The sequence below is a fragment of the Pseudopodoces humilis genome, chromosome 1 (assembly GCF_049639895.1).
Source record: "Pseudopodoces humilis isolate 2021_Gansu_Grassland_sample_001 chromosome 1, ASM4963989v1, whole genome shotgun sequence".
Classification (NCBI taxonomy): Eukaryota; Metazoa; Chordata; class Aves; order Passeriformes; family Paridae; genus Pseudopodoces; species Pseudopodoces humilis.
This window is the reverse complement of record NC_142200.1, coordinates 31009919-31035086: the sequence shown is the minus strand read 5'-3', so window position 1 is coordinate 31035086 and position 25168 is coordinate 31009919. Positions and strand designations below refer to the sequence as shown.

Sequence of the window (25168 nt, the reverse complement as noted above, 5' to 3'; positions counted from 1 at the left end):
CATAATGCTCAAATAATCCAACAAGTATTAACAGTCTCTCCTCCTTAAAAAGAGAATAATTACATAACTAATTGATTTGCCATAGTACATAATCTGCTGACATTTACAATAAGCACCCCTATTGGAGGCTGAAGTAAATATTAAGTTGCACGTAAAACTATAAATAGCAAGAATTCTGATGCCAGGCAGTTTCAAAATACTGTGGAAAATAGATGAGCACTGGCTAGATGAAATAAAGTTGAAAGTCTCAGCGACATGACATGGAAGCACACAACTATCTGCGAATGTAACCACGGAGCAGACATGTCCAGTGCCCTCTGGCCGTGCTGGCTCTGGTCAGGATGTCCTATGAGTGACTAAAGTGAAGGGCCTGAAGTTTGGTTTTGATAGCTTTAGCTTGTCTCAGCTGGAGGGAGTCTCAGCATGAAGTCTCCATTTGAAGGATGAAGCACAGTTGTGTGTGTGATGGGGTCTCCCCTTTGACTGCCACAGATGGCAGGGACAATCCCTTGTAGGATGGAGGCAGAGTAGCTGTGGGGTGAGACCTTTTGGGCAGAGATTTCATGCAATTTTGTTTGCTGTCACAGCTGCTGATCTTAGCTGGCCTTTGACATTGCTGGCCAAAGCTGCCCATTGTGCCTCCTTCCCTCCATGGAGGTTATGGAACCCTTTGGTTTCGTTGCTTGGATGGGCTTGTTCTGTTACTGTGCTCTGAGTGCTGAAGCAGGCGCCTCTTGGCTCAGCTTCAGGGCAGGTGGCAGGGCTCACAAAGTGATTTAATGTGCCAGGGATGGAAGCTGCAAGCAGAGAGTGCTCCTGAGTGTGGTAGATGCTGCACAAACTCCAGTGTTGGAGGTGCTGGTGCAGTAATGCACCTTGGCTACCAATTTCTGCAGGTCTGGCACAGGTCACGTAAAAGCTCATTCCTCTCTCCTTTCAGTGAAGTGCAGGTCCCTTTGCAAATGCTGTCTCAAATTTGTTAGCAGAAAGGCTTCGGCTTCTATGCCAAGGATGAATTCCCAAAATCTACCACAGTGTATGGGCTCCTCAATACAAAAAAGACAAGGAGCTACTGGAGGGAGTCCAGCAAAGGCCAAAAGGAGACTGGGGCATCTTTCTTATGAGGAGAGACTGAAGGAGCTGGGCCTGCTTAGTCTGGATGGGACTGAGGGGATCTATCACAAAGGTGGGTGAGAAGAGGATGGTGTCAAGACTCTTTTCAGTGCAGCCCAGTGACAGGATAAGGGGCAATGGCCATAAACTGAAAACCAAGAAATTCCACCTCAGGATGAGGGAGAACTTCTTTACATTGAGGGTGGCAGAGCACTGGAACAGGCTGCTCAGAGAGGTTGTGGAGTCTAGGGAGACTGCCTGGAGATGTTCAAAACCCACCTGGACACATTTCTGTATCACCTGCTCTTAGGTAACCCTTCCTTGGCAGGGGGGTTGGACTAGGTAACCTCTAGAGATCCCTTCCAACCTTAAAAATTCTGTGATATGCCCAAAATCTTGGGTTCTGCAAAGCTTTACTCGAATTTTTCCGAATGTTTAGAAACAGATTTATTAAGAATTTATTGTACAAAAGAGGTAAATAAAAATTAAATACAAGATAGATTAATTTTATTTCATTGTTTCATCTTGTTTGAGAAGCTGAAGATTGTCCTGCAAATGTCCTTTCCTCCTGAAAAGAAAGCGTTCCTGCATTTGGATGAATGTTTAGTTATTCACTCGTAACAGTAACTCTATAATTAAGCAGATGTTAATTACATCCTTAATGCAATTAAATTAATGTAATACATTATCACCTATCTTTTTATTAGATTCCAACTAATTGTTTATGCGCTTGTGATATTCTGATTTTGTTTACATGGTATAAAAGCTTCCTAAATTTCCTGTTCTTCCTGGTGAAAACAGTGAAGTTGTCAGTGGGAGAAGGTAAATCACCTAATGTGTTGGTCTGCCTGAACTTTTCCAGTGGGTAGTATTCATTTCAAAGTCATATAGTCCTGATAAGAATTGTGCATGTGAAGCCAAAGAGAAACAACGTGCAGCATCTCTTTGTCCTTAAACAAACAGTAAACAAACAGGCATTTCAGTAAATATCAGAGATTTACTGGTGAGCCAGAGACAGAAGAAGGAAAGGCTAAGGTTAAGACTACCATTTGTAAATTTTAAATCACTAATTTGAAAGCAGGATGACAGTTTAGACCTTTGAAGTCTCCTGGGCTGAATGGTGTGAATGTTCACTATTGAACCCTTCTGCTGCCTCTCATTGGAGCTGTGACAGTGCAGCACATTTTGCATACATGGCTGAAATTTGCTTCTCAGTATTAAAAAGGAAAATCAGTGTAAAATCTTACATACTCATTAATAAAATTTTACAATTTGGATTGCTGATTCCCCTTTGTTTTAAAGACCAAGGGCAAAATTGTCTGAATCTCTGAAGAATATGTAAAAACTCAGGTGAGACGGGCAGACCTTAGCATGTCAGGAAGAAATAGGTAGCTCATCTTTCTGGCCTGGCTTTTCTACTTGCATTACTCATCTAAAGTCACCAGTCAAGATTCTTTCAAGATCAAGCAATTTTTCTTGTAAGAAAGCAAATCAGCTTATAAGAGCTCCTCTCCAGCTATACAGTAACTTTGTTGATTGCCATTGAATTTTCTACAATTTATAAAAGACACAGATTAATCACCATCACCATTGAATTAGCATATTAACTTTCTACCTTATGCGACCTGAGTAATGCAACAAAGGTAGGTTAAAATGGTCTCTCTAGTGCAGATGTCCCATGAGTAGCACCTGTGGCTTCCAGGAACAAAGTGTCTTCTTTAAGACACACAGATCACTAAGGATTCAAAGGTTGTTCTGGAGAAACATGTGTCAGACTGCTCTATCAGATCTGATCCATGCTTGATTTTGATTACTTCTGCTATGGTAAGTATTAAAGTTAGTTGGAGTGGTATTTAAAAAAAACAAACTGAAACACAAAAGGGAAAAATTAAGGGTGGCAGAGAGCAGGGCTTACCCTATTCCTAGTTAAAGCAGGTCTATAAATATCAGTGGTAGCTCAGGTCTGCAAAATTTGTTCATCTTTTTCATAAATTTTGGAAATAACAGAGTTATTTTCACATCTTCTTACCTTGACTTTTCCCAGATGTTCCAGTGTCTCCACAGCAAGCATTCCAGGTCCATTTCAGGTCTCCACTGCTGTTATTATTTGGGATAATATCCCATATACAATCCTACTCTAGTTAATATCTTAATAAAATTAATATATTGCAAATATATCTGTAACCATCCCCTTGGAATATTTGATGCCCTCTGAAACGGGTTCCTGTTTAGTCCCTTGATACAACGGGAAGGTCTAGAAGAATAGGAATTAAAACACTGCCTGCACACTCATGTCATGCCAGCTATTTCATGCCAAATGTTGTTCTCAAGCACCTGGCAAGCACAATTCATTCATTTTCCAAACGTCAGTGGCCAGCCAGCTCCTCAGGACATTCCCTCCCAACACAGGGACACTTGATAGGCACAATCGGGCAGTTTTGGCTGCCAGCCTTATTCCTGAGTCACGTGCACGAACTGTAAGGACGGAAGCGCCTTTTCTTTCTGTTTTTGTCTTGCAAGTGGCAACTTTTTATGCTCTCCTTCCAATTTATTTTACTTGCTACCAGCATTTTCACAGTGGTTCAGCAGGGCTTTGACAGAGGCATATCTGGAATACCGAAAATACCCGGTAGGTGCTTAGATGCAACAACTGGTTCCTGCTGTGACACTCAAACCATTAATGGCACGCTGGAAGCACGGAGCTCTGGGGGGCTGTAGGAGCCAGGCCTGTGTGCAGGTCTCCTGTCAGCACCATCATTCACCACTGCCCTCTCCAGGACACCGGGAATGCTCCAGACCCGGTGGGGCAAGTGGAGGCGTCAGGAGGCCTCTGCCCCAGCCCCGCGTGCTCCAGCTTTCCTGCTAGGTCACGTCACCACTCCTCTGCCCTAAAGCTTGTACCTGCAGCTGGCTGGCAGCTGGAATGCTGTCCAAAGAGTGAACTGAAAGAAGCCTTGTGCCCACACAGAGGGTGCCCTCAGTCGGGTGTTTGTGTGCAGCCCGTCTCGCCGGCCTTTGAGACGCAGGCCTGCCCCCTGTGTACACAATGCCACTGTACACAAATGGGCTTTGAGGTTCTCTGACTCATAAATATTACCAAAAAGCACTTTTCATTTCCATCCAATGCTTCTTCCTGTGCCCGAAAATACATTTTCTTCAGTGTTTTCAGTCTCTCCTTTAGTGTGAAGAATGTGAGATGTGTGAACACAGGGTTTTGAAATGTCAGCCAATTAGCTACTAGTCATAAGGTGAATTGAAAATATTTTTCTTTCTGTTTTTTTTTACTTCACAAGATGACATCTCACCTATCTGAACACTTAGCAGTCCCTATTTCTGGCAGCCAAAGCTTGTGATTGACATTTTTTATGCCAATCACTAAAGACCTGCAATTTATGCAACCAAAGAACCTGCCCTGATGCTTAATTTAAACAGAAGTTTGTACTAGCGGCCAGAAGCATTAATGATAGACTTTACAGCTGTCCATATGCTCTATGCATCCTGTATTTTTACCTATCTGGCAGCAGTGGACTACAGAAGTACTCAGTCTCCAGGGTAAAGGATGAAATTCACATGGCCATGCTGATTCTCTGAACTGTCTCTGCTGCCTTCAGGCTGTTTGATGAGGGGAAATGACCAATTACTGGCAGAAAACAGTAGAACTGCTGTTTCTTGTTGCCTCAGAAGCAAGGACACTGGATAACAAGAAGGGCATTTGCGTGTGCATGTGCAAAAACCTCAACAAATTCCATCCCTCTGCCACCTGACCCCACCTCCCATGAAAGAAGTGGGACTTGGATGAAGCCCTACATCCTCAAAGGTGTGCAGGTGCCCACAGAGCCTTTTGAGGACCTGGCATAAGCTAATTAGCACTCAGGTAAATCAGAGGAGAATGAATGAAGTCTGGTTTACTGGAAGGGGTCTGTGGCTAAAAGTTGCCCTTGATCCTACATTTGTTCACCTTTAGGGAAAAGCCCATCTTTCCTCTCAGTGTGGTCTGGCAGGAAACAGGCCAAAAGGTGTGTGGTCAGGAGGCAATGCTGATGCTTTGGAGAACTGTTACTTGTTTGGAACGAGGGCTGCATTACTGATTGTGCCTTTCACTGGCTATGTTCTCACCCTGTTCCTGGTGACATTTGCACTAGCATGTAGTGTGGAACAGCACTCTGGATACAATTAAACCCCCATGCAACTGCTAGCTGTGTCAAGGAGGAGGGTTGGCAGCACCTGATTACCAGCACATATGGCCACTGGTGTCAATGGAGCATTATGGTCTACTCTCTCGCTGAGTCATCTCCCCTTGAGGAAGTTGCATGAAAATAACATTTAACAAGGGTGATAAAGACTGTAGAGATAAAAGAGAGTGAAGAATCTGTTAGCAATATTTCTGTAGCAAGCAGATGACTGAGTGTATTTCCAAATGTTACATAATTTGCGTGACTCACAACACCACAGTCCACAGAGCATATGCAACATTTGGTACAGCAGCGAATCACTGTAAATACCAACAACATTTCTGTAGTCTGAGATGTTCAGAGACATAAACCTGCAAATTTGCATTCAGGTTCTTTTCAAATAGGGAGCTAATGTGATTATGCAGCAGTTAAATCTTTTGTTTGTTTGGTTTATCACATCTTTATGAACAACAGGAAAGCCCCATTGCATAAAGTATTCTTCTTTGAGAAATTTTACACAAGGAGTTAATAAAATACACTGCTACCATCTCTGCATAATTGACTCTTATCAGTGGAACTCAAGTCAGCCTGCTGTAACAGCAAACTGTTGTTTTTTGCAGATTTTGGACACAGATGTTTCCCTGAACATTTAATTATTAAACGGAGACCTCCTGATAAATTAAATTATTCCTGTAATTTAAAGATTGTATTGAAGTCCACTAAGTATCTTCAGCTGAGAAAATGACGGACACCTGTGGTATTGCTGAACACGTGATGGTTCTTTAGTGTTGCTTTGTGTTTGTCTCCGAAGCTGTCTTTGCTGTGCTTTAGTGTGTTGTTTTTACAGGACTGCCTAAGGCTTCCCAGCCCACTGCTTATCTGTATTCCTTCCTGCAACCCTGCATTTGCGGGCTTTGCCCATTTATTCCCTTTGCTCCTGTGTGCCTTCTGTCAACCTTGACACTCTTCTTCACTCTCTGGCTCACATTTTCTTGTTCCTCTCATCTGCCTTGTCCAAACTTCCTCCTACTTCATTCCTGCAGTACACTCTCATTTAAGTTTCTCCTGTAAGTAAAGAACTCATTCTCTTGTTTCCCAGTTCCTTCACACAACACCTCTAATTTTCACATTCCATAATAATTATCATAGAATAACAGAAAATAGGCTATTAATGGACATTCAGCAATCATTCAATCTGTAATCTTTTTCAGAGTAAACATTAAATATTCTCATTCCTGTGGTAATCTAATTCAAAGATATTCTTGCAATTAGAGAATTCTTCTTTATGCCTAACTTGGATCGCAATTTTCATGCAATTTAAGTCCATCTGTTTTTTTCTTAATCTCCGTGGGCTTGGAAAGCAGCTTTCTAGAGCAGCTGTTTGAGTGCTGAGGATGGTGACTTCTCTGTCTTCTATTCCATTCATATTCCTATCTAACAAATGCCACTCTCTCCTGGGTCCAATATTGTCCATTTCCTTAGTATTTTTCCCTATAAACAATCTCTTCCCCTCCATATTAACACATATAGGCTCCTCACAGCTTCTCCATTCCCCTTTCTTCCTTACTCCCATGCTTTCCTCTTTCTTCTGCTTTAGATTTCAACGTGTCTGTACCTCCTTGTTCATAAAGATTCATTTCCAATCTTTCTGACAATGCCTGTTCTGCTGTATATCACTGGTGCATGTGGAGGCTTGTTGCAGCCAGGAATGTGTTGTCTTGGAATGGCAGGAATGCATGGAAGCTATCCGCTGTGATGTAAATGTCTTTCAATTACCTTCTCTATGCAGAATGTCTTTTTTAGTCCTAGCCCCTGTGAAATGCTGCTGGTGCTCTTCTGTCTTCACCGTTTCCATGGTAGCCGATCCCATCCTTTAGTGACTTTCTCATCAGTGGCCTAAACAAAATCTAGAACTGAGCTGTCATAATTAAATGGGAGGCAGTTCACAATATTTTTGAAGACTTGGTGGTATTACATGATAAAAGTACTTTGCAGCTAAAACTGGGTAAGTAATTAAGCACCATTACCTTGAATGGTGATACTTTCTGAGTGGAACATGTCCTGAATACAGTAAAATTGCTATGTCAAATAAAGTTAATGACACTGTTCCAGAAGTACAGAATGTAATGATTTAATTAACCCAGAGTTACAGCAGCCTGATTTTAAGTAACTCACTCTCTCTCCAGCCCCTTCCTTAACAGCACTCCTGGTTCAAGTATTTCACTTGTATGCCTTTGAAATCAGATCCAGATTTGGATTCTGACTGAAATCCCAAAATCAGAGCCTGCAGCTAATTCAAAACCCAGATCTAAATGCTTTCAATCTTTGGCACATTTTGTAGGCCCGATTTAACATTTTCATAGACTGCGGTTTTCAGTGTAATATCTGACTTCCCCCTTTCCCCCTCCCAAAATGTCTCTGAATACTAACCATAGGGTGTTCAGAAGTTGGGAAATTAAAAAATTTAGATCATTAGGTGTAGGTGAAGAAATGTAAATATAGGCAGCCACATTCTCAAAACTCTTGGTCAGAATCTCTGTTTTGTGGTTTAATACAGTGTCTCTGTCAAGCTGTTATTCAGTAAACCAGACTGTAAAGCTGAGAAAGACACGTCTCTTTCTGAAATTAATGTATTAAAGGAATTCAGGTAGTGTCGTGGATTAATATACCTATTATTGTGAACAACATCTGAAATTCTACTCTTTGACTGCATTCTATATTTTCTTCCAGTTTGGAGAAATCAACATAAAAAAAAGAGTTTAAAGCCCATGATTCACCTATCATTTACTGCTCTTTACTTAAAGTAATTAGTATTGAAGGCACACATGAATGTAAAATCCAGTCCTTGTCTAAATGTATGTGACCCAACTTCCACGGAGCTGCCTGATTAATCAGTATAAGACGTGGAGGAAGACATGTGTAAGCTCAGGCAGGAGAGCAACCCCGGATTTCCAACACAGGATGTGTATTTTTTTCTGTCCAACAATCCACACATACCTATATCAGGTCCAGAAATCATCCTACTGCACCATCCCAGTAAATCACAACCCTCAGACTCCTTGCTCTTCTGATTTGAGAATCAGCTTCAGCTGCATGACCAATCTTTTTCCCAATCTTAGTGTGGGAATTTGTAGAGGAATTACTAACCCGGCTGATATCAGATTTTTTCCTAATAATGTCAGCATTACCTTGGTTTCTATGAATTCCGAAGAGCCATCAGAAATCTCTGTGTATAGCATCACTTTCAGAATTTTTCTTTTCAGTTCCCACACACTGTATTTAAAGCCCTGACACTGGAGACAATGAGAGTAGATTTGAAATTATAATACAGTTGCATAAACCAGCATCAACAGTATGCAGAGAATGGACCCAATGAAAACTGTGATATGACAGGTGCAGTTTGCTGTGGGGTAAACTGCAGGAGAGATGGGCTCCACAGCCACAGAGAGCTAAAAACACTGAACAAGTGGCCCACAGAAAACACAAGTTGCTGGAATGAGTGGCTGAAATCCTGGGGCAATGTCCACATGCAGGGCAAAACTGATTAAGTTGAATTTGTCAGAACTGGGAGGTGGATGGTCAGTGAAGGACAGTGAAGGAAGATAATTAGAAAAACAGTGATGGCACAGCAAAAGTACCACCAAACACATTTTCACTGGTGGTAAGGGAAATCCTATTTTTTTTTCATTACAAATCAAAATTTAAAACCCTCTTGAAGAAATGATATTCAATATACTGCCAGTTTGCACCTAAAATCTCCCAGATAACCAGTCCCAATGGATTGTGAAAAGCATTAGCTGAAGCAAGCACATACTGATATGATAAAATTTAGATTATTGGGTTAAAAAAACGTGTCTGTTCCCTGTTCTCCTCCCCATCCCCTCTTTGTAGCAAATAAAAGAAAGAAACACAAGAGGTTGTTATCAAATTCTGCTATCAGCTTTATTTTTGCTATTAGTTTTAGGGGGGTGAGGGATTTGTTCTGCTGTTGCAGTCATGGTCACAACGTAAACTGTTCAGATAGAGGGAGTGGCTTTTTTCCTTCTACTTTATAGCCACAGACATTATAGACTGTTTTTATTAAAGATGTTGAGTATGGAAATTATATTTACCTCCTACAACGGTGGGAGGTGTAATGCCTCTTAGTTTGCAGTTTCCGTGCGGAGTAGGAAACAAACGGAGATGGATACAGTAGATGGCTCAGCTATAGCACGCTGGCATACACAGCTTCTTGCTCAGACTTAACATAATTTCTAATTTTGGCTGTTTCTGTGAATATTAAATGAGAGAATGAGAAGACTACTTCATTTGAAAGGCTTATTTAATCTCCCTTCTCTTAATTTGCTTTGTTTACTGAATTAGATTTCCATAGGAGAATGGCCTGTAGAACCGTCTCCCCTGACTAAACAGTTCAAATGAGCTATGAGTAAAACCATTCAGATACAATTCACAACCATGTTTTATTAATAAAAACTAAAAACGTTACTGAGGCTCAGCATGTGCTGAATTCTCCAGGCTTTTATCCTTGCACCTATGTTATTGTCAGAATCTTTTCACATTGTGTACCTTAACGGAGAATTTAACAGAAATGTAATCACAGAACTTCATTAGAAGTTACGTAAATAACTATTTCAAGATTTTTAACTCTCACAAAGAGGTGTTTATTTAAAGCCAGCACTAGGCTGTATTTATGACTTTTTTAAAACATATGTCTGTATCTGAAAGGCGAGTCGTAGCCATATGTCTCAAAATTTCTACTTTCAAAGTGAACCCCTCCTTTTGGAAAGCAAATGCCAACAATTCCTCACTCTTCATGTTCCTTACTGCTTTTCTGACGGAAAGGCAAACTAATATATATATATATATATATATATATATATATATATATATATATGTACACACACTAACTAAAGAAAGGCCTTAAAAGCTGTGAAAGATGATTTTTTCTTCAGCCTACAGCACCTCACCCTTGTTCACTTGCTGTCTGTGTACACTGTACATATGGATAAATGGAGCTGTCCAAGAAAGCAGACCCCAGATTCAAGGGTGAGAAAGCTCACTGCTTACTGGCACCTGTGGGCAAACACACAACTTGTGCCAGGAGAAACTCCTTTGCCTGAGAAAAGCTTTCCTTGCTGGAAATGTGGTGACATTTTTCATGCTGGAGCAATTCTTGGAAGCATTAAGTTGCACTGTGTGTCCCTGGGATTTTTTTCCTCTAGGCACAGCAGATGCGTGGCCACGTAACACCGTTTGTAATATAAACCACTGGGAAAAACATCCCAGATGGGAAACAGCTTGAAAATTATGAGAACTTTTTTCTTCTATTTCCGTGCACATCTTTTGCTTGTTGCTATTCAGATTTTTATATGCCTCAGTATATTATCACATTCACACACCTTAAGAAGTATTTAATGGACACTTCACTTTCATTTCTGAACATAAACACTGTGGAACAAATGTCAGAGAAGAATCATCTGACTGAAGTTGACTTTAAAATTTTTTGCCACTTAAGTTATTTCTGTTTATTTTTCTTGAGAATGCATTTTTCTCTCCTTAAAGAGCCAAAGATTTTTTTTTAAGGAGCAGGTATGGTGCAGAAAATAAAAAATCTTGAAGATAAGCTTCTTGCTCATAGAATTATTTTAAAGAACAAGACAGTAATGACTACTTCCTAAAACATGTATTTCCATTAAACAGGAACTACTAATAAAAATTGCTTTCCTCTTCAACTAAACATTAGGATTTAAATAAGTTGGCTACTAGTATGAACTGGAATCATGGAAAATAAAATTTTCAGCTGATTGAGTAGTTGAGCCAAAGTGGTGGTTTTAAGACCGTTTTAATGGCAAATTTTCTATGTGTAAATATTGGCTCACAAACTTCATGTTAAATTTGAACCTATGGAAGATCCTGAGGAGAAGTGAAGCCCAAATAAATTAAATCCCTTACAAGAGCAGCTGTTAATGGACCAGTAACTCACCAATTAAAACAAAATAGATCAAATCATCTTGTAGTGAGAGTGTAATTTAAGATACTGAATTTATGAAGACACAAAATACTGTAGTGGAAGATAAAAGAAGACACAAAGGGAAGCTTGACTTTTTTTTTTTTTTTAAAATTTATTTTTAACTGTTTCCCAGAATCACTTTTGTTGAAAACAGTAACTCACAATTATTTTGAAGGAACTAGAATTTCACCCATTTTCCTGCTTCACTTCTGTTTATCTGATTAGTTAAAAAAAATTGCTTCCAAAGAGTGAACAAAATAATTCATAAACAGGAAAAAGTAGCCTGAAACTCTATTAATAACCAATTTATTTTTATTAGAGCAAATACAGTTGTGAAAACTGTACATTGTACATTTTGGGTCAAGAATTATAAACAGAGAAACTCATAGATAAAGAGTTCATTCTTTGACAGCAAGAAACTTTAAATAGACAAAATGACATTTTTAAGTACATTGGCAGGCTTCATTGTGCTGTCCAAAATGTAGTGTACAGTATAACAACCAATTATAAATAGCCTTTCATGTAAAATACAACTGTGCACGTTTTAGAAAAATACCAACAATTTGTCTGAGCTTTGTTTTAAAAAAGCTTATAAATCATACATATTTATAAATGGTACTAACATGCTTAATTTATAAACATTTTTCATAAGCTTTGTTACCCATTATTTCCAGAGCATAAAGTATTTTAAATAAACATTTAATAGGAATTAAATATGTCAGTTACAAAATTACCTCTCCATGTAAGGAGACAGGGGGTGATTTAACAGTGGGATGGAACATTTCATCCATATATTCAAGGCTTACACAGTAACTTTTAAAATTTTGTTCGTATTTAAAAATTACTTTCCTAAATTTAAAACACAATTTAAATTTTTTGGTTTTTTTTTTCTTTAAAAATAAATATACAAGTTTTATTTTCATTTGCTCTCTTTCTGCTTTCTTCTTTATCCACACTGGTCAAAACACAGGATTCTCAACATACTTCTGTAAAAAACACCATGGTGTTACTGCCCTGCTCGGAGCTGCTTCGCTGCCCAAAATTCAGTCCATACCTACAGTACTTTACTATGCTGCATCAAAAAGTAGCTAATGTATTTTGTAAGAATGTTGCCCATTAAACCATGCAAAAACTTAGAAAGTTTACAAACAGGTTCAAAAACTATGCTGTATGAAAGATTTTCTAATAGAGATAAAATAAACCGTAATACAAGCCCTTTGCTTTTTGCAGCTTTAAATTAAAATGTTTGCTTGCCAAATGATCACACCACATATCTTCAATAAATAAGCATGCATTTGATTAATATAGGGTACAATAGTTACAGTATAATGGCACATAAAAAGAAACGTGATCACATTTTTTGAACAAAGGGCTATGAAACTACTTAAGACAAACTTCCCAAATGAAAAATTTTGAAGCTTTTTCAATGCTGAGGTAAAATCATAAATGGACTTCAAAGACACTGAAGGCATCGAATCGATAAACAATAACTTAACATTTTTAAATGCTCTACCTGAATGTATTCAACACACATCTAGCATTTTAAAGTTGTGATTTATTATGACCATTAGCTAGCTTAACTGTCGTTGGCAGTAATGTGCACCCAGACAAGACTTTATTTTAACTGCTGTCAAAATACCTCAGTGTTGCAACATAATAATTCAAATCACCGATTACCACAGCACCAGAATTAAGAAAAAAAAAAAGAAAAAAAATAATAAAAAAAAATCAACATGCAAACCCTGTGCCTCACCTTTCTTGGCTTATTTTGATATTCTAATCTCCTGTATAGAATGTGCTTTTATCAATGTAAGATTCTATTCTTTTTATTATGCAAAATTTTGCTTGGTATTGGCATAAGTATTTGAGCATTTTAAGGAAGATACTAGTATCTTTTAAGTTTCACAGTAATGGTGTATTATTTACTGAACCTTAATGCAAAATGACTCTTAAGGTTTAAGGAAATGAATTTAAGAATTTTATCCCTGGACTAGGAAAATATATTTGATTTTCTGCTTCTGCTGCTAGGCAGAACGGGTAGCTTTCTCCAGGTTGGACTAAAAACTACTTATGGCTATACATCAAATTTCATAAACAACAAATGAACAGAATCATGCACAGGCAAATGAAATTCGATCTCCCAGAACACTGCAGGAGATGTTAAAAGCAGCAGGTAATGGAATAAGACTGGTGACTGATGTTGCTAACTATTTCTTCTAATGAGATAGGAGTGAACGCTGGAATCACTTCCACAGCAACAGAATCCTCTGACCACATTCCTCTGGCAGTCGTTTTCCCATCTCCCCACTAAAAACATCAGACGGTAAAATAGTAAGGCAGCTGTTAACTTCCATCAACAAAAAGTGCAGCTCCGTACATTTCCAGTTTAGTTACACTCTGCTGGAACAGATGGAGAAGCCAACACACTTCACTGGCGGGGCTGCTTCAGCAGATTATTTTGTTTGTTTTCCAACATGGCTGCTTGCTTCAGCTTTCAGAGGACCCCAAAGCCACGAGCCACCAGCAGAGAAACTGATCTGGGCCCCTGGCTGAATTTTCCAAGTTTCATCTCTCTTGCGTCCCATCCTAATTCCAAGCCTCCTTCCCTGTGTCTGAGTATGACAGGTGCCATTTAAAAGGCTGATGACACAACTGCAGAGAACTGTGGGCTAACACCACTAGTTGTCATGACTTCACTGAAGGGTCAAAACAGTTACAATATTAAATAACTATGTTGAATCACATTCAGGCACAGCTAAAAATTAAAGTGGGGAACATTAAAAGTATGTGAAGAAATTAAATCTTTATCATTTAAGGTGGGGTGGATATGGTGATTTTTTATGAAAGCATTTTCTTACCTTTCCTAATTCCAATCAAGTTAGAAAATGGACAAAAAGAATGGCTAAACCAATATTCAACAGCATTACCAGGGCGATCATGACCGAGTTAGGGCCCTGAAAAAAAACCAGAGATATCAGAATTAATGCAACCTCCGACATATGCACAGCAATAAACAAGACCTGACTTCACAATTTCTATAAGTTTTGACCTTGCTCTGAGGGAAACAGACCCTGCTGCCGAAACACGGCCAGGTGATATTCAGGTGAGATAAATATCATCTGTGTGAAAATGAGCTGGATAAATACAGGTGAGAGTATATTACTTCACTGTTCTTAATCACACTGAGATTAAGCCACCTGACAAATACAACTGCATCAACAAATGAAAACAAACCCATCAACACAAAAACAATGTCATCTTAAAATAAAGCAAAACAAAGAATGTGAACTACTTTAGGGAAGTGAGGCTGTTGCTCTTCATCCTTACAGAGGGCTCCTTTTCCAGTTCTAACCCATTTCAAAACAGACATAACAAAGATGCTTTATGAAAAGAATACACTTTTTTGATAACCAAAATAGAAAAGAAAATTTACTTACCACTGCACTAACAAACCTGTTTATTTTACAACTGCAAAATTAAACTTGTTTTGATTTATTCAGACTTATCTTAAGGACCTATGTACTGAAGAAATGAAAAATCAGGAAACTCCTTCCATTCTTAGCTAGAGCTAAAATTATTTAGAAAATTTAAATCATTATGCTATTTTAGTATTTCTGTGAAGCCAGAAAACAGTTTTTAATTCTTTTAGGCAATTTTGGATATTTTTTTTAAAAAATGGATGCTTTCTAATGACCAACTTGAAAAATGTCCCAGCAGACGAAAATTCTCAGTTCTCTTCTGCCATTAACATATTTGGTTTATTACAACATAATTTTATGAAGATTTTTATACTCTTTTATTTTACAGTTCCACTGTACGCAGAAACAGAGAAACTTTTCATTTAGACAACACTTTCCTAAATCACGAAGCCCACCAGAAAATCTGTGCAGAAAACTATCTTCTGAGCTACACACGGATCACTGGCTTGCTTAAGAAGGTATATATTGAATGAGAAATCAAACACTGTTTTCACTTCTCACATGAGGCATGCCTTGGAGAAGTTCATTATGCTTCATGACAACATAATGCTAACATACGCTATGCAATTTCTGGAATGCTGAGGTGTAAGAACTTGCTGTTAGTAATTTGCTGCAACAGTGTAACTGGGAAGCTATGGAAAAGTACTTGTGTCATTATTGTATCACATGCTCTCCTGAAACAGTGGCATGGAACACCTTCCACTGGAACACACCTTTACACAGTAGTTCAGATGGCAGGCCAGATGTGGGCTGCTAAGTTTCTGAGTAACTCACAAAATACATTATGTCAGGTAGTGCTTAAATCTCTGGTGAGCCCAAACCTCATCAGCACCTCTGTCCATAACCTCCATCAAGTTCCCTTTGCACCAACCCAGAGCTGTCTGTTCACATGCTGAGAAGCACATGCTCAAGTTCAAACAATGACTGAGATTATCAGAATGCCAATTAAATGATGACATAGGGGTAATGGTATTGGTAGTAGCACCCACGTTTTGCTTAATGGCAGAATGTCTAAAATATTCACTGGGAAATTGAAGACCAGGTTTAATGACACCTTAGGCCAAGTGATTTTGAATAACAAGCTCTCACTTACCAGTGGTATGTTTCAACCACCAGGTCACAGAAGTGGAACCATGTTCCTTCCTCCTTTGTGGAAGTGACTCACCATGTGTCAAAGCACACAAGACACTCGGGGGCAGAGAACAGGCATAAAAGGAAAGCACAGCTCCCGATACGGTTACCACAGCACTGTGAGCAGCCTTGCTCTCCACAGATGTGTGATTTGAATACACTATTAATTTCCACTAAGATACGAGTTCAACATTGTTCTTTCTGGTGTTGGGCACTGGAACAGGTTGCCCAGAACAGCTGTGGATGGCCCATGACTGGAAGTGCTGGGTGGGGTTTTGAGCAACCTGGTCTAGTGGAGGATGTCTCTGTCATGCCACAGGGGTTGGAAACAGATGGTCTTTAAACATCCCTTCCAACTCAAATACTTTATGGTTCTATAATCCTATGATTCTAATAGAGACTGGCCATGTGATTCAAATCAGGTCAATGGTTCCTTTATAGGCTGGAATCCCACCTGAAGATTTTACAGTTATACTGCACCAGGAATTGCAAGGAACTGTGAAGATTATTGCCAAGTACCATTAAAATTTTTCGGGATTTGGCCATCTAGTACTTTGCATATTTGAAAATAACGCTGTGAAAATCACACTGATTTACTGCAACTGAAAAAAAAATTGGAACCACAGTGTCTCCACAGGAGCCAAGAACTTGTTCATTACCTGAAATACACCATGGAACAGCATCCTGGTAGCTGCCAGACAGATTTTTGCTGATTGCCAAATTGGCACTACAACTCTAATGGCACCTTGGTATCATTAGTGCACAGTCTCAGGGAATCAAGCTTGTTGGAGGGGAAGAGGACTTCCCTTTTGATGCATCTGTCAGTCAGGTTAGGTATAACAATCTCACCACAGTAACATTAGATGAATTAGGCTAAAAAGCCCAGGGGCTATGCTCTGAATCAAGAAGTCTCATCTACAAAGACAGGAGCAAGTGACACCTTAAGAACTGGGCTGTTGAGTTCCCATGAAGACCATAGAAAAATGTTATCTCTTTATGATAATGAAGTATCATAAAGATATCTCTTTATACAAAGAAGTAGAGCTCATACTCTTTGGCCTGCTATGCACATTGTGTTTCAGCTTCTGATAACTGTACTTTTCAGCCCAAAGCAGGAGTTCCTGGTACACTAAAAATGATCAAACAACGTTCATGGAGCACACAGTTATTATGCAATGAACTACCACCTGTTTTGTAGACACCTATGAAATAAGCATTTAATGCTTTAAGACAAATACCACAAGTAAGACTTTAGTGTCCCGCAAGGGCTTAAAATAGCAAAAGCCAAAATTAGTATGAACAGTCCTAGAGTGACCAGAACAGGTGCACTAAAGAAGCTCCAGCAGAAAACCTTCAGTCCTGCTTAAATTTACCCTTTCAGCTTCTTGTAAATTAAACATTTATGTAGTTCAAAATACAACCAAATGATTAGCTTCAATTTGGGGAAGAAAGAAAGATATTTTCCTAAAATGTAGTAGCAGGAAATAAAACACTAGGCTCGTAATTCCATTGCATTAGGAATGCCCATTAAATTTAGCCTAAAGTTCTTTCTCAGAGGTTTTTTTTTAGGATAAGGCAAGCACACATCTTTACATATAAAATACACACATATTTATCAAACATCATGGTATTTACAGCCCTTACTAAATGGATGTTAGTTGAACAAAAAGATGAGAATTGAACAAAAAAATGGGAGTAGAATCACTGTGTAGCATTCAGGTAAAAACCAAGCTAAACACTGTGTGTTTAAAAATCTTTACCTGCCAAAAGAAAAAAAAAAAATTACAATTTAGTAAAACACTTGTGCCTGGGCTTGTAACCTGTCCTAGGGCAGCACATGGACACCTATCAGGCAAAAAAACCCCAACTGTATTCATGAATGTACACTACATTAGTGTTTTGTGAAATTCAATCCTATTTTTCACTCAAATCCAAGAGAATCTCCAATCAGCTCATATTCAAGGTGGGACAGGAGCATGCAAGCTGAAACTGGGTCTAGAGGCTGCTAATGACCAGTTAGAAACAGCAGTACTGGTGTGTGGCCAAGTGTCTGTGAACACACTGTGGTAAATGTAAGGTAATGTGAATGAGACTCATTCTCTGTGAAAGAGGGTGATTTATCTCTCATAAATGACACGTGACTTTGTCATAGTGCTTCATGCAGGATTTTACCTTCACAAAACTGTGACTCTTTTCTTATGAGCTCTGGAATAATTTTAAACTTAGATTTTTGAACATCAGGGAGTAAATACACAGAGAAACACACTTATATGTGTGGCATAGGAAGTATGTGCTGATATTTTTCAAGTATAATGCTAGAAATGGGGATATCTAGAGAATCAAGACCATTCCTATAATTAACTTATTCCACAGATTATACTCCAAGACATTCTTAAGGATGTAACATTCACAGAAAATATGAAACATAAATTTGGTAACTAAAACAGCTGCTACAAGCTTTTCAGCAAATGAAGTCATATAAAGTTCTTAATCCAAATTAAAGCTGATGTTTCATTCAGGTATGAAAAATGGCTTTGATTTAGACACATAGAAGGAAGAATTGAAAATCTTCCCTTCTTTATCTGTGTTCTTAATGCATTATCACAGGATACCGGGAGAAAGGACAGCACAATTCTATACAGCACTCCCAGATAATCTAACAAAAGTGCTCAATAAATGTTAATAGATTTTTTCTTTTTCATTTCCAAAACCATGTTTATCATTCTCTTTTCATGAGATTGAAAGTTCTTTTCTCTTTTCACTCCGTAACAAATATATTTTAGAACTTTTATGGAGGATCTAAGGCAGACTTACTTTCAAAGCATTACAAAATCATTTGTCAGAATGACTAAAAAGAAATTGCAGTTTCTTACTGAAATAAAATAATTCCCCAATGCAACTCCAGAATTCTGAAGTCTCTCAGCATTCAGAACCATCTGGGATAAGGAGAAGTACATTAATTAGGAAAAGGGAGAATGGATTAAAACTGGAAGAGATTAAGTTTAGATCAAATATCATGAAGAAATTCTTTACTGTGAGGGTGGTGAGACACTGGAACAGGTTGCCCTGAGAAGCTGTGGATGAGTCATCCCTGAAATTGTTCAAGACCTGGATGGGGCTCTGAGAAACCTGGTCTAGTGGAAGGTGTCCCTGCCCATGGCAGGAGGGTTGAAATTAGGTGATCTTTTAAGGTCCCTTCCAACCCAAACTATTCTATGATTCTATAAATCTGGCTTCTCCTCAGTAACTGTGCTCTCTTAGCTTAGCCACTGCTTAATTTCAATACACTGCTGAGCTCAGTCCAGGAGCACTGCAGAACAGGCTACTGCTTTTCTGAAGCTGAAAGGTGATATTGAAAATTCAAAGTCTCCAGCAAAGTTAATAGTCATTCTGTATTGTTTCTCCCTCAGACTGCTAGGCCAGTAGGCTACTCTTTTTTGTTTTAATTGGTTTAGCATTTCTACTCTCAGCATTTCGAAGAAATAAGCATGTAGGAAATTTAGTCTACAAGGGAAAATTCACAGACACATACAGAAGACTAGAATCTTTGAAAAACACCCACATAAATCTACATACATCTTAAGATACTGTTATAGTAAAAATGAATTCCTAAAATCTACCTTCCTTCCATACTGGAATGCTAGTAATAAGAATAATTCAATTAGACTCCAAATGAAGTAGAGGGACCTAGAGTAGAGTTCCCAAATATCAATGCAGTATCAGTGAACTAAGAGTAGCTAACACACAATATCTCATCATTTTTATACCTTTCATGGTAACAGGCTGGAGGTTCATGGTCCTTATCCTGAATATTCTAGAAGGTCAATAAACTGCTGTTCAGGTACCCTACTTGTTAAGATGAAGCTTCCCTCAGCTCCAAAATATTATTTGGAATGAAGGAAAAATAAGGACTATTTCTAGTGACTTATTTTCACCAGAGCTAAAAACCAATTCCAATTCAGCCTGAAATTTGTACATACTCACTCAACATTTACAAGCCTGTCAGCTTTGTGTTACCCTACATATGAGTAATATCTGTGAGATTTGAAAGGTTAAAGGGCTGATATCAGCTGTAATACAGATTTGCAGATTACAAAACCCCTGCCAACATCTACTTTGATCCACACAAAACAGAATAAAAGCTTCCTGCCGAACTAGAGAATATCATCTTGGCAAAATGCTCATTATCAAACTGCTCAGTGATGGCTCCAAAACCCTGGCACCTGAAAACTGATGGCACATTTAATCAAGATCATTAGAATCAACTTAAAACAAGACTTTTATCTGAATCTTTCTAACTGTTGGATTTTCTTACACATTTGCTTGTTGGTCTGGGAAACTGTTTAATAAAGCACACTTACAGAAAGTGATTTAGTACATCAGGGGTTTTTGTACCTCGAATCTTCCATCGTAAGGTATGTTTTAATCATTCTTGTTGCTCTTTGTGTGACTTCCTCTCAATTTTTTTTTCATTTTAAATCCCTGATTTACGAACACTGTTTTATCCCAGAAGTGGTTGCACCCGTGCCAAAAGCAGACAGAATGGACTCCCATGTACTCTTGCTTAATCTTTTCTGTTGATAAATCTAAGGATTATATTAACATCTCTGAACAACAGCAACAGACTGGGAGCTCGTGTTCAGTTGCCTCTATTGCTCCTGATCCATCAACCTTTTCCAGTTCTGATCCTTCATGGCCAGGCTCTATAAATTATCTTTCATAAACAGTACTATGTTTTGCTGTGCTGCCATGGATAATTATACTTTCAGCCTTCTTAGCAGGTGGTTTGCATGAGCTTATATTTGCCTTCATTATAGACCAGTCTCCAGGTCTCTGTGTCTTTTATAAACTTCATGGATGATATTCTCATGACCTCTTGTATGTCATTAACAAGAATATGATTAGAGTAACAGAACTAATGCAAGGATGACCTCGCCAGAATAATATCAAATAACTGATAGGTTTCTAATTATTTTTTTATAAAAATTACAGTTTTAAAAAATTATTTTAATGTGACATTTAGCCTTTGAATTACTCTGGTTTCCTTGTCAGAATACATGGCCATGTAAAAGCAAATCAAGTGACCTTCTTGGATGAGATTAAGATTCTTCTCTCACACCTGAAGATGTCAAACTTGTTTGACAAGAGCATTTACAATTCACATTGGTTGGAAATTGCTCCCCCTCTTTAATTCTAAATTCTTTATTAATGAAGTCTGGTGATAATTATTCAAGTGTTTTGCCTGCAATCAGTACTAGGCTATTTGGATCTCCTTAAATGGGTCATTCTGTTTATCCCATCAATAATGACACACTGTTTTGTAGAGTACCACCAAAAATGACTCAAAGAAACAATGGTTATAAAAGAAAAACCTTCTGACAATTATCTAGAACTCTTCATTCACTAAAGACTAACTTTAGGATGTAAAACAAATGCTTTCCTGAATTTCTCTTGGCCCAAGAATCACAGAATCATCATCAGAGATTCCAAATTTCATACCCTGGCTTTTTCTTCTAACACGAAATAGAAATGCAAGTCATCAGTCCTTTTCTGCATGGCTATTGATAACTTTATTATTTTTAAATGATACTGAAATGAAGATTCACACTGATCTGAAAGGGTAGTTTTGAAACTCCTTTGCACATTCCAGACTGGAATATTTCTTCCTCACTCCAGGTGAAGTGGGTTTTAGCTAGCTGACTGTATCCAGATTAAGATTTGTCAGAAGTGAGCTTTGCCTATGCTTAGGTTGCAAAGCTCAGCACTCAGAGGCAAAAGGGCAGTGAAAGTGAAAATGTCTCTTGCAGTACTTACCGAGCTGTTTCCTACTTCTTTCTCCATTGCTGAATGTGACTCATTATTAGCTGGGTTCTTTGGTGCAGCAAATTCTGTTTTCTTAATTTTTATGTCAGGCTTGTTTTCTTTGGCATCTGGCTTACCCCCAGATCTAGCAGGGCTTGGCTTCTGAGAGGGTGGTATCCGTGCAAGCGTTGATGGTGAAGGGTTGGCATATTCATCTTCTTCCCTGAGCTCCTGTGGAAGCGCTGTTGGATTCATTTTTACATAATAGCCATGGTAGTGACCATGCAGCTCCCCATTCTCTGTGCTGCTGGGATTGTGCTGGGCTGAAAACTTTGGCTGGTGTTTCCCAGCTACTTCCTCTTTCACCGGTGCTTTAGAATATAAAGGCTTGTTAGTTGTGGGTGTTATATTCTCAGTGGCTAAAAGCTTTTTGTCTTGATTGAGTCTTGCCCCAGAAGTGGAGCTTTGCCTTTTCAGTTGTTTTGAAGGAGAAGTCTCAGAAGAAAGAGGAGGACTATTTCTTGGGCTTGCTTCTGGGGTTCGAGGGGGTGTAGTACCTTTTCGATAAAAGTGAGGTGACTCTTTTGGGGTGGGTGGTTTCTCCTGACCTTTTTCTTCAGATTTTTCTTTTGCATCCATTCCTTCTTGAAATTTTTGTTTGATATAATCAGGGCCTGAAAAATAGTGTAATAGAAATATTAAGATCAAAACAAAGTTCACAGTAAAACTATTTCGTTGGGATGTTGGACTGCACTGCCCAATTTTTTTTAAGCCGAATTCCTCAGGCACTGGAGTTACTGTCGCTTTTTTGATAACTGTTGGAACTACTAGTTAACTTGGCTCAGTCACTCTGTATCTTCAGCTTTTCAAAGGGCCACAGTATGTAAACTGCTCCTGAATGAAGTCTGAGTGACTTAAGATTGACTAACCTTACATCACCTATCATTCCTTCTCTGAGAGGCAAGCTTTGAGGTATGTTTTACTTGATTACCCTAACTGATTTAACTTCTCATGATCAGAGCACCTGTTTGATATGTAGATAGTTAACCATCAGAATGAAATGCCTCTTCTGTTCTTATAAGCTACAGGAAAAAGGGCTTGAATTGCTTTATTTTCTCCTTTGGGTGAATATCAGCTTGTCTGATATACAGATATGTGTGCCTTGAACACTCACATGCCGGCTTTGTCTCCCAGAACCGATCACTCCTATATGAAGACCCCGGTTAACCATCCTAGTCACTAATACAATTTCTGCTTAGAAGGCAGGAATACAAATTCTCTCACATTCACCAGGAAAATACTTACAGAGCAGCAAGTGTGAAGAACATCCTCTCCCCAAACACCCAGCTAAACACCCACATGCACATTCACTATTGTTCACTTATCAAAGTGCATGTCTATACAGCTGTTAACATAAACAGAAACTGGCTGACATGCTCTGCTCCAAGTTTTGGTGCTCAGATTTAATGGTTTAATGGTAAGACTTGAGCAAACATTGCTGAAGAAACAAAACTGCTGTAAATCTGTATGCATTATAGGTAATGTTTTACCTCCTAGAGGTCACATCTCAGATTCCAGGATCAGTTTCCCTAAGAAGTCAGAAGTTGGGGAGCTCTGCGAACAAAGAACTGGCAACAATCTTCCTGTATTTTCAAAAATGGCTTCTGAAAAATACTTTGCAACTGTTTCTCCACTTCTATCCTTGCTAGCACCACAACTTCCCTTTGATTCTTTTTACCCTTCTCTAAGTGAGGCTTATCTGTGCTTAAAGTCATAGAGAAATTCTGTGCCCAGAAAAGTATGTCTGCACACATTTTTCTGCTTCTGAGTTTAAAGGAGGCTCTAACTGTGCTAGGCAGATACAGTGTTTTTACAGATGCCAGAAGCATATGCATATCTGCGCAGTGCGAAGATGAGAGGAAGGAAGAGCAGCATGAAGCTTTTGGAAGTTACTGAGTCATCTGGTAAGTAAGCATTGCTGAGAAGAAGAATTACTCGGCATGCAAGGTCTTTAGAGCAGGAAAATCACAACATTTTTGGCATCTCTGAAAACCAGGGGTGGAAACAGGGAGCTGTTAAGAAAGAAGGCAAGACACAGACAAGCCAGGATTTGTTCTCAAATGACATTTGAGGAGGAAGTTTTGAGGAGTTAAGCCTGCACAGAGGGAGAGAACTAGAGGCTTGATTCACAGCTTTTTATAATCTTCCTGGTAAAAAGGAAAGGCAGCACAACGTAAATTAAGAGTTTCCATATATAAAGTTACAGGTATGATCGCCATTCAAAAAATTCTCTGTCATGTCGGGGATTTCCTTCCATCTTCGCTGAGATACATAAGGTAATGCTGAAGGGTTTAACATGCATAAACTTTGTTTTTCATATCTTTTCACATTAGATATAATTAGGGGTGTAAAGAGAAAAGAATAGCTAAAAGAGCTCTGACTAATTTTTAAGCCAAATCCACAGAGCTGTCAAATTGCAATGATTATTTATTATGGAGAGATCCATATTTACATTAGCTTGCTCTTGCTCCTGACTGCTGTGGTTAAAGCATACAGTTGGAATACTATCTCTTCAGTCTTACAATGCTCCCTAAATTCTGAAAATTCACATACTGTGACAGCTCTGCACTATCTCATATACATAAAGATTTGACTTTTACTAATATCTGACAGCACTTGACAAACTGAAGACACTTTCATAAGGAAACATCAGAAAATGACATCAGAATTGAACTCAGAAATGTCATCCCTCTCCACCCTTTCCTGCAATCAACTAAAAGCCTCCCAAAGTTGGCCAGGGAAAATCCCTCTCATCAAGAGACCTCCAAGCTGTTATAACTTCTGAAAATAGAAGGGAAGCCATGGTCTCAGCTCTCCATGTCTCCCCAGAGACTTGTGGAGTGAAAAGTAAAAAACCATAAAGCAAAACAAAACTATAATCTGGAGCTTCCCAAAGAAATTAAGTTTCAACAGGCTAGCAATGCCACACTTTTACTGGGTATTGGGCAATATTTGATGCTATGTGACACTGAGCTCCACCAGAGAATGTGCATCCAAGTAACATCTGAAGGTGTCTGACCAGACATTCAGCCACTGCCTTAACAGAGCACAGCAGCCCTCCCTCCACCCCCAGTACATCACATATGGATATTAGAGATACATCCCTTGTCTCCAGGGCAAGTCTTGTCTCTTGTCAGGCAAGTCTTCCCAACACTGAAATTCTTGGCCCTCTGCTGAAATTACGTCTGGAGATTGTCCAAATACTTTTTAAATATCTGTTCACTGTATCCAATACAATTGAATTATGCCCCTGTGCAAACCACTGACTCCAAGCAGCAAGAACTCAAGCAAGAACTCCCACTCTCTTTTAAGGATTAAGAGCTGTCAGAATTTACCTTGTCCCCTTTGTTAAAGACATGACTCTACAGTCCTTCATCCAAGAGCAATCTATAGCACATGTT

At 38.8% G+C, this 25168-nt stretch overlaps 1 protein-coding gene across 5 annotated transcripts in view; it reads right to left on the bottom strand.

Moving 5' to 3' along the window:
• Window positions 1-9478: 9478 nt before the first annotated feature.
• Window positions 9479-25168, bottom strand: part of JPH1 (junctophilin 1) — an 85112-nt gene continuing 69422 nt past the window's right edge. Inside the window, exons 4-6 of one of the 5 annotated variants that reach the window (XM_014255946.2) lie at window positions 21720-22381; window positions 14154-14249; window positions 9479-9554 (exon numbers count right to left, since the gene is read on the bottom strand). In XM_014255946.2, coding sequence (XP_014111421.2) covers window positions 14169-14249; window positions 21720-22381 — 743 coding nt within the window. In that variant the 3' untranslated portion in view covers window positions 9479-9554; window positions 14154-14168. Of the gene's footprint in view, window positions 9555-11589; window positions 14051-14153; window positions 14250-21719; window positions 22382-25168 lie in introns of those variants that run through there. The other 4 variants (XM_014255935.2, XM_005517084.3, XM_014255940.2 and 1 more) reach the window with 4 other exon arrangements.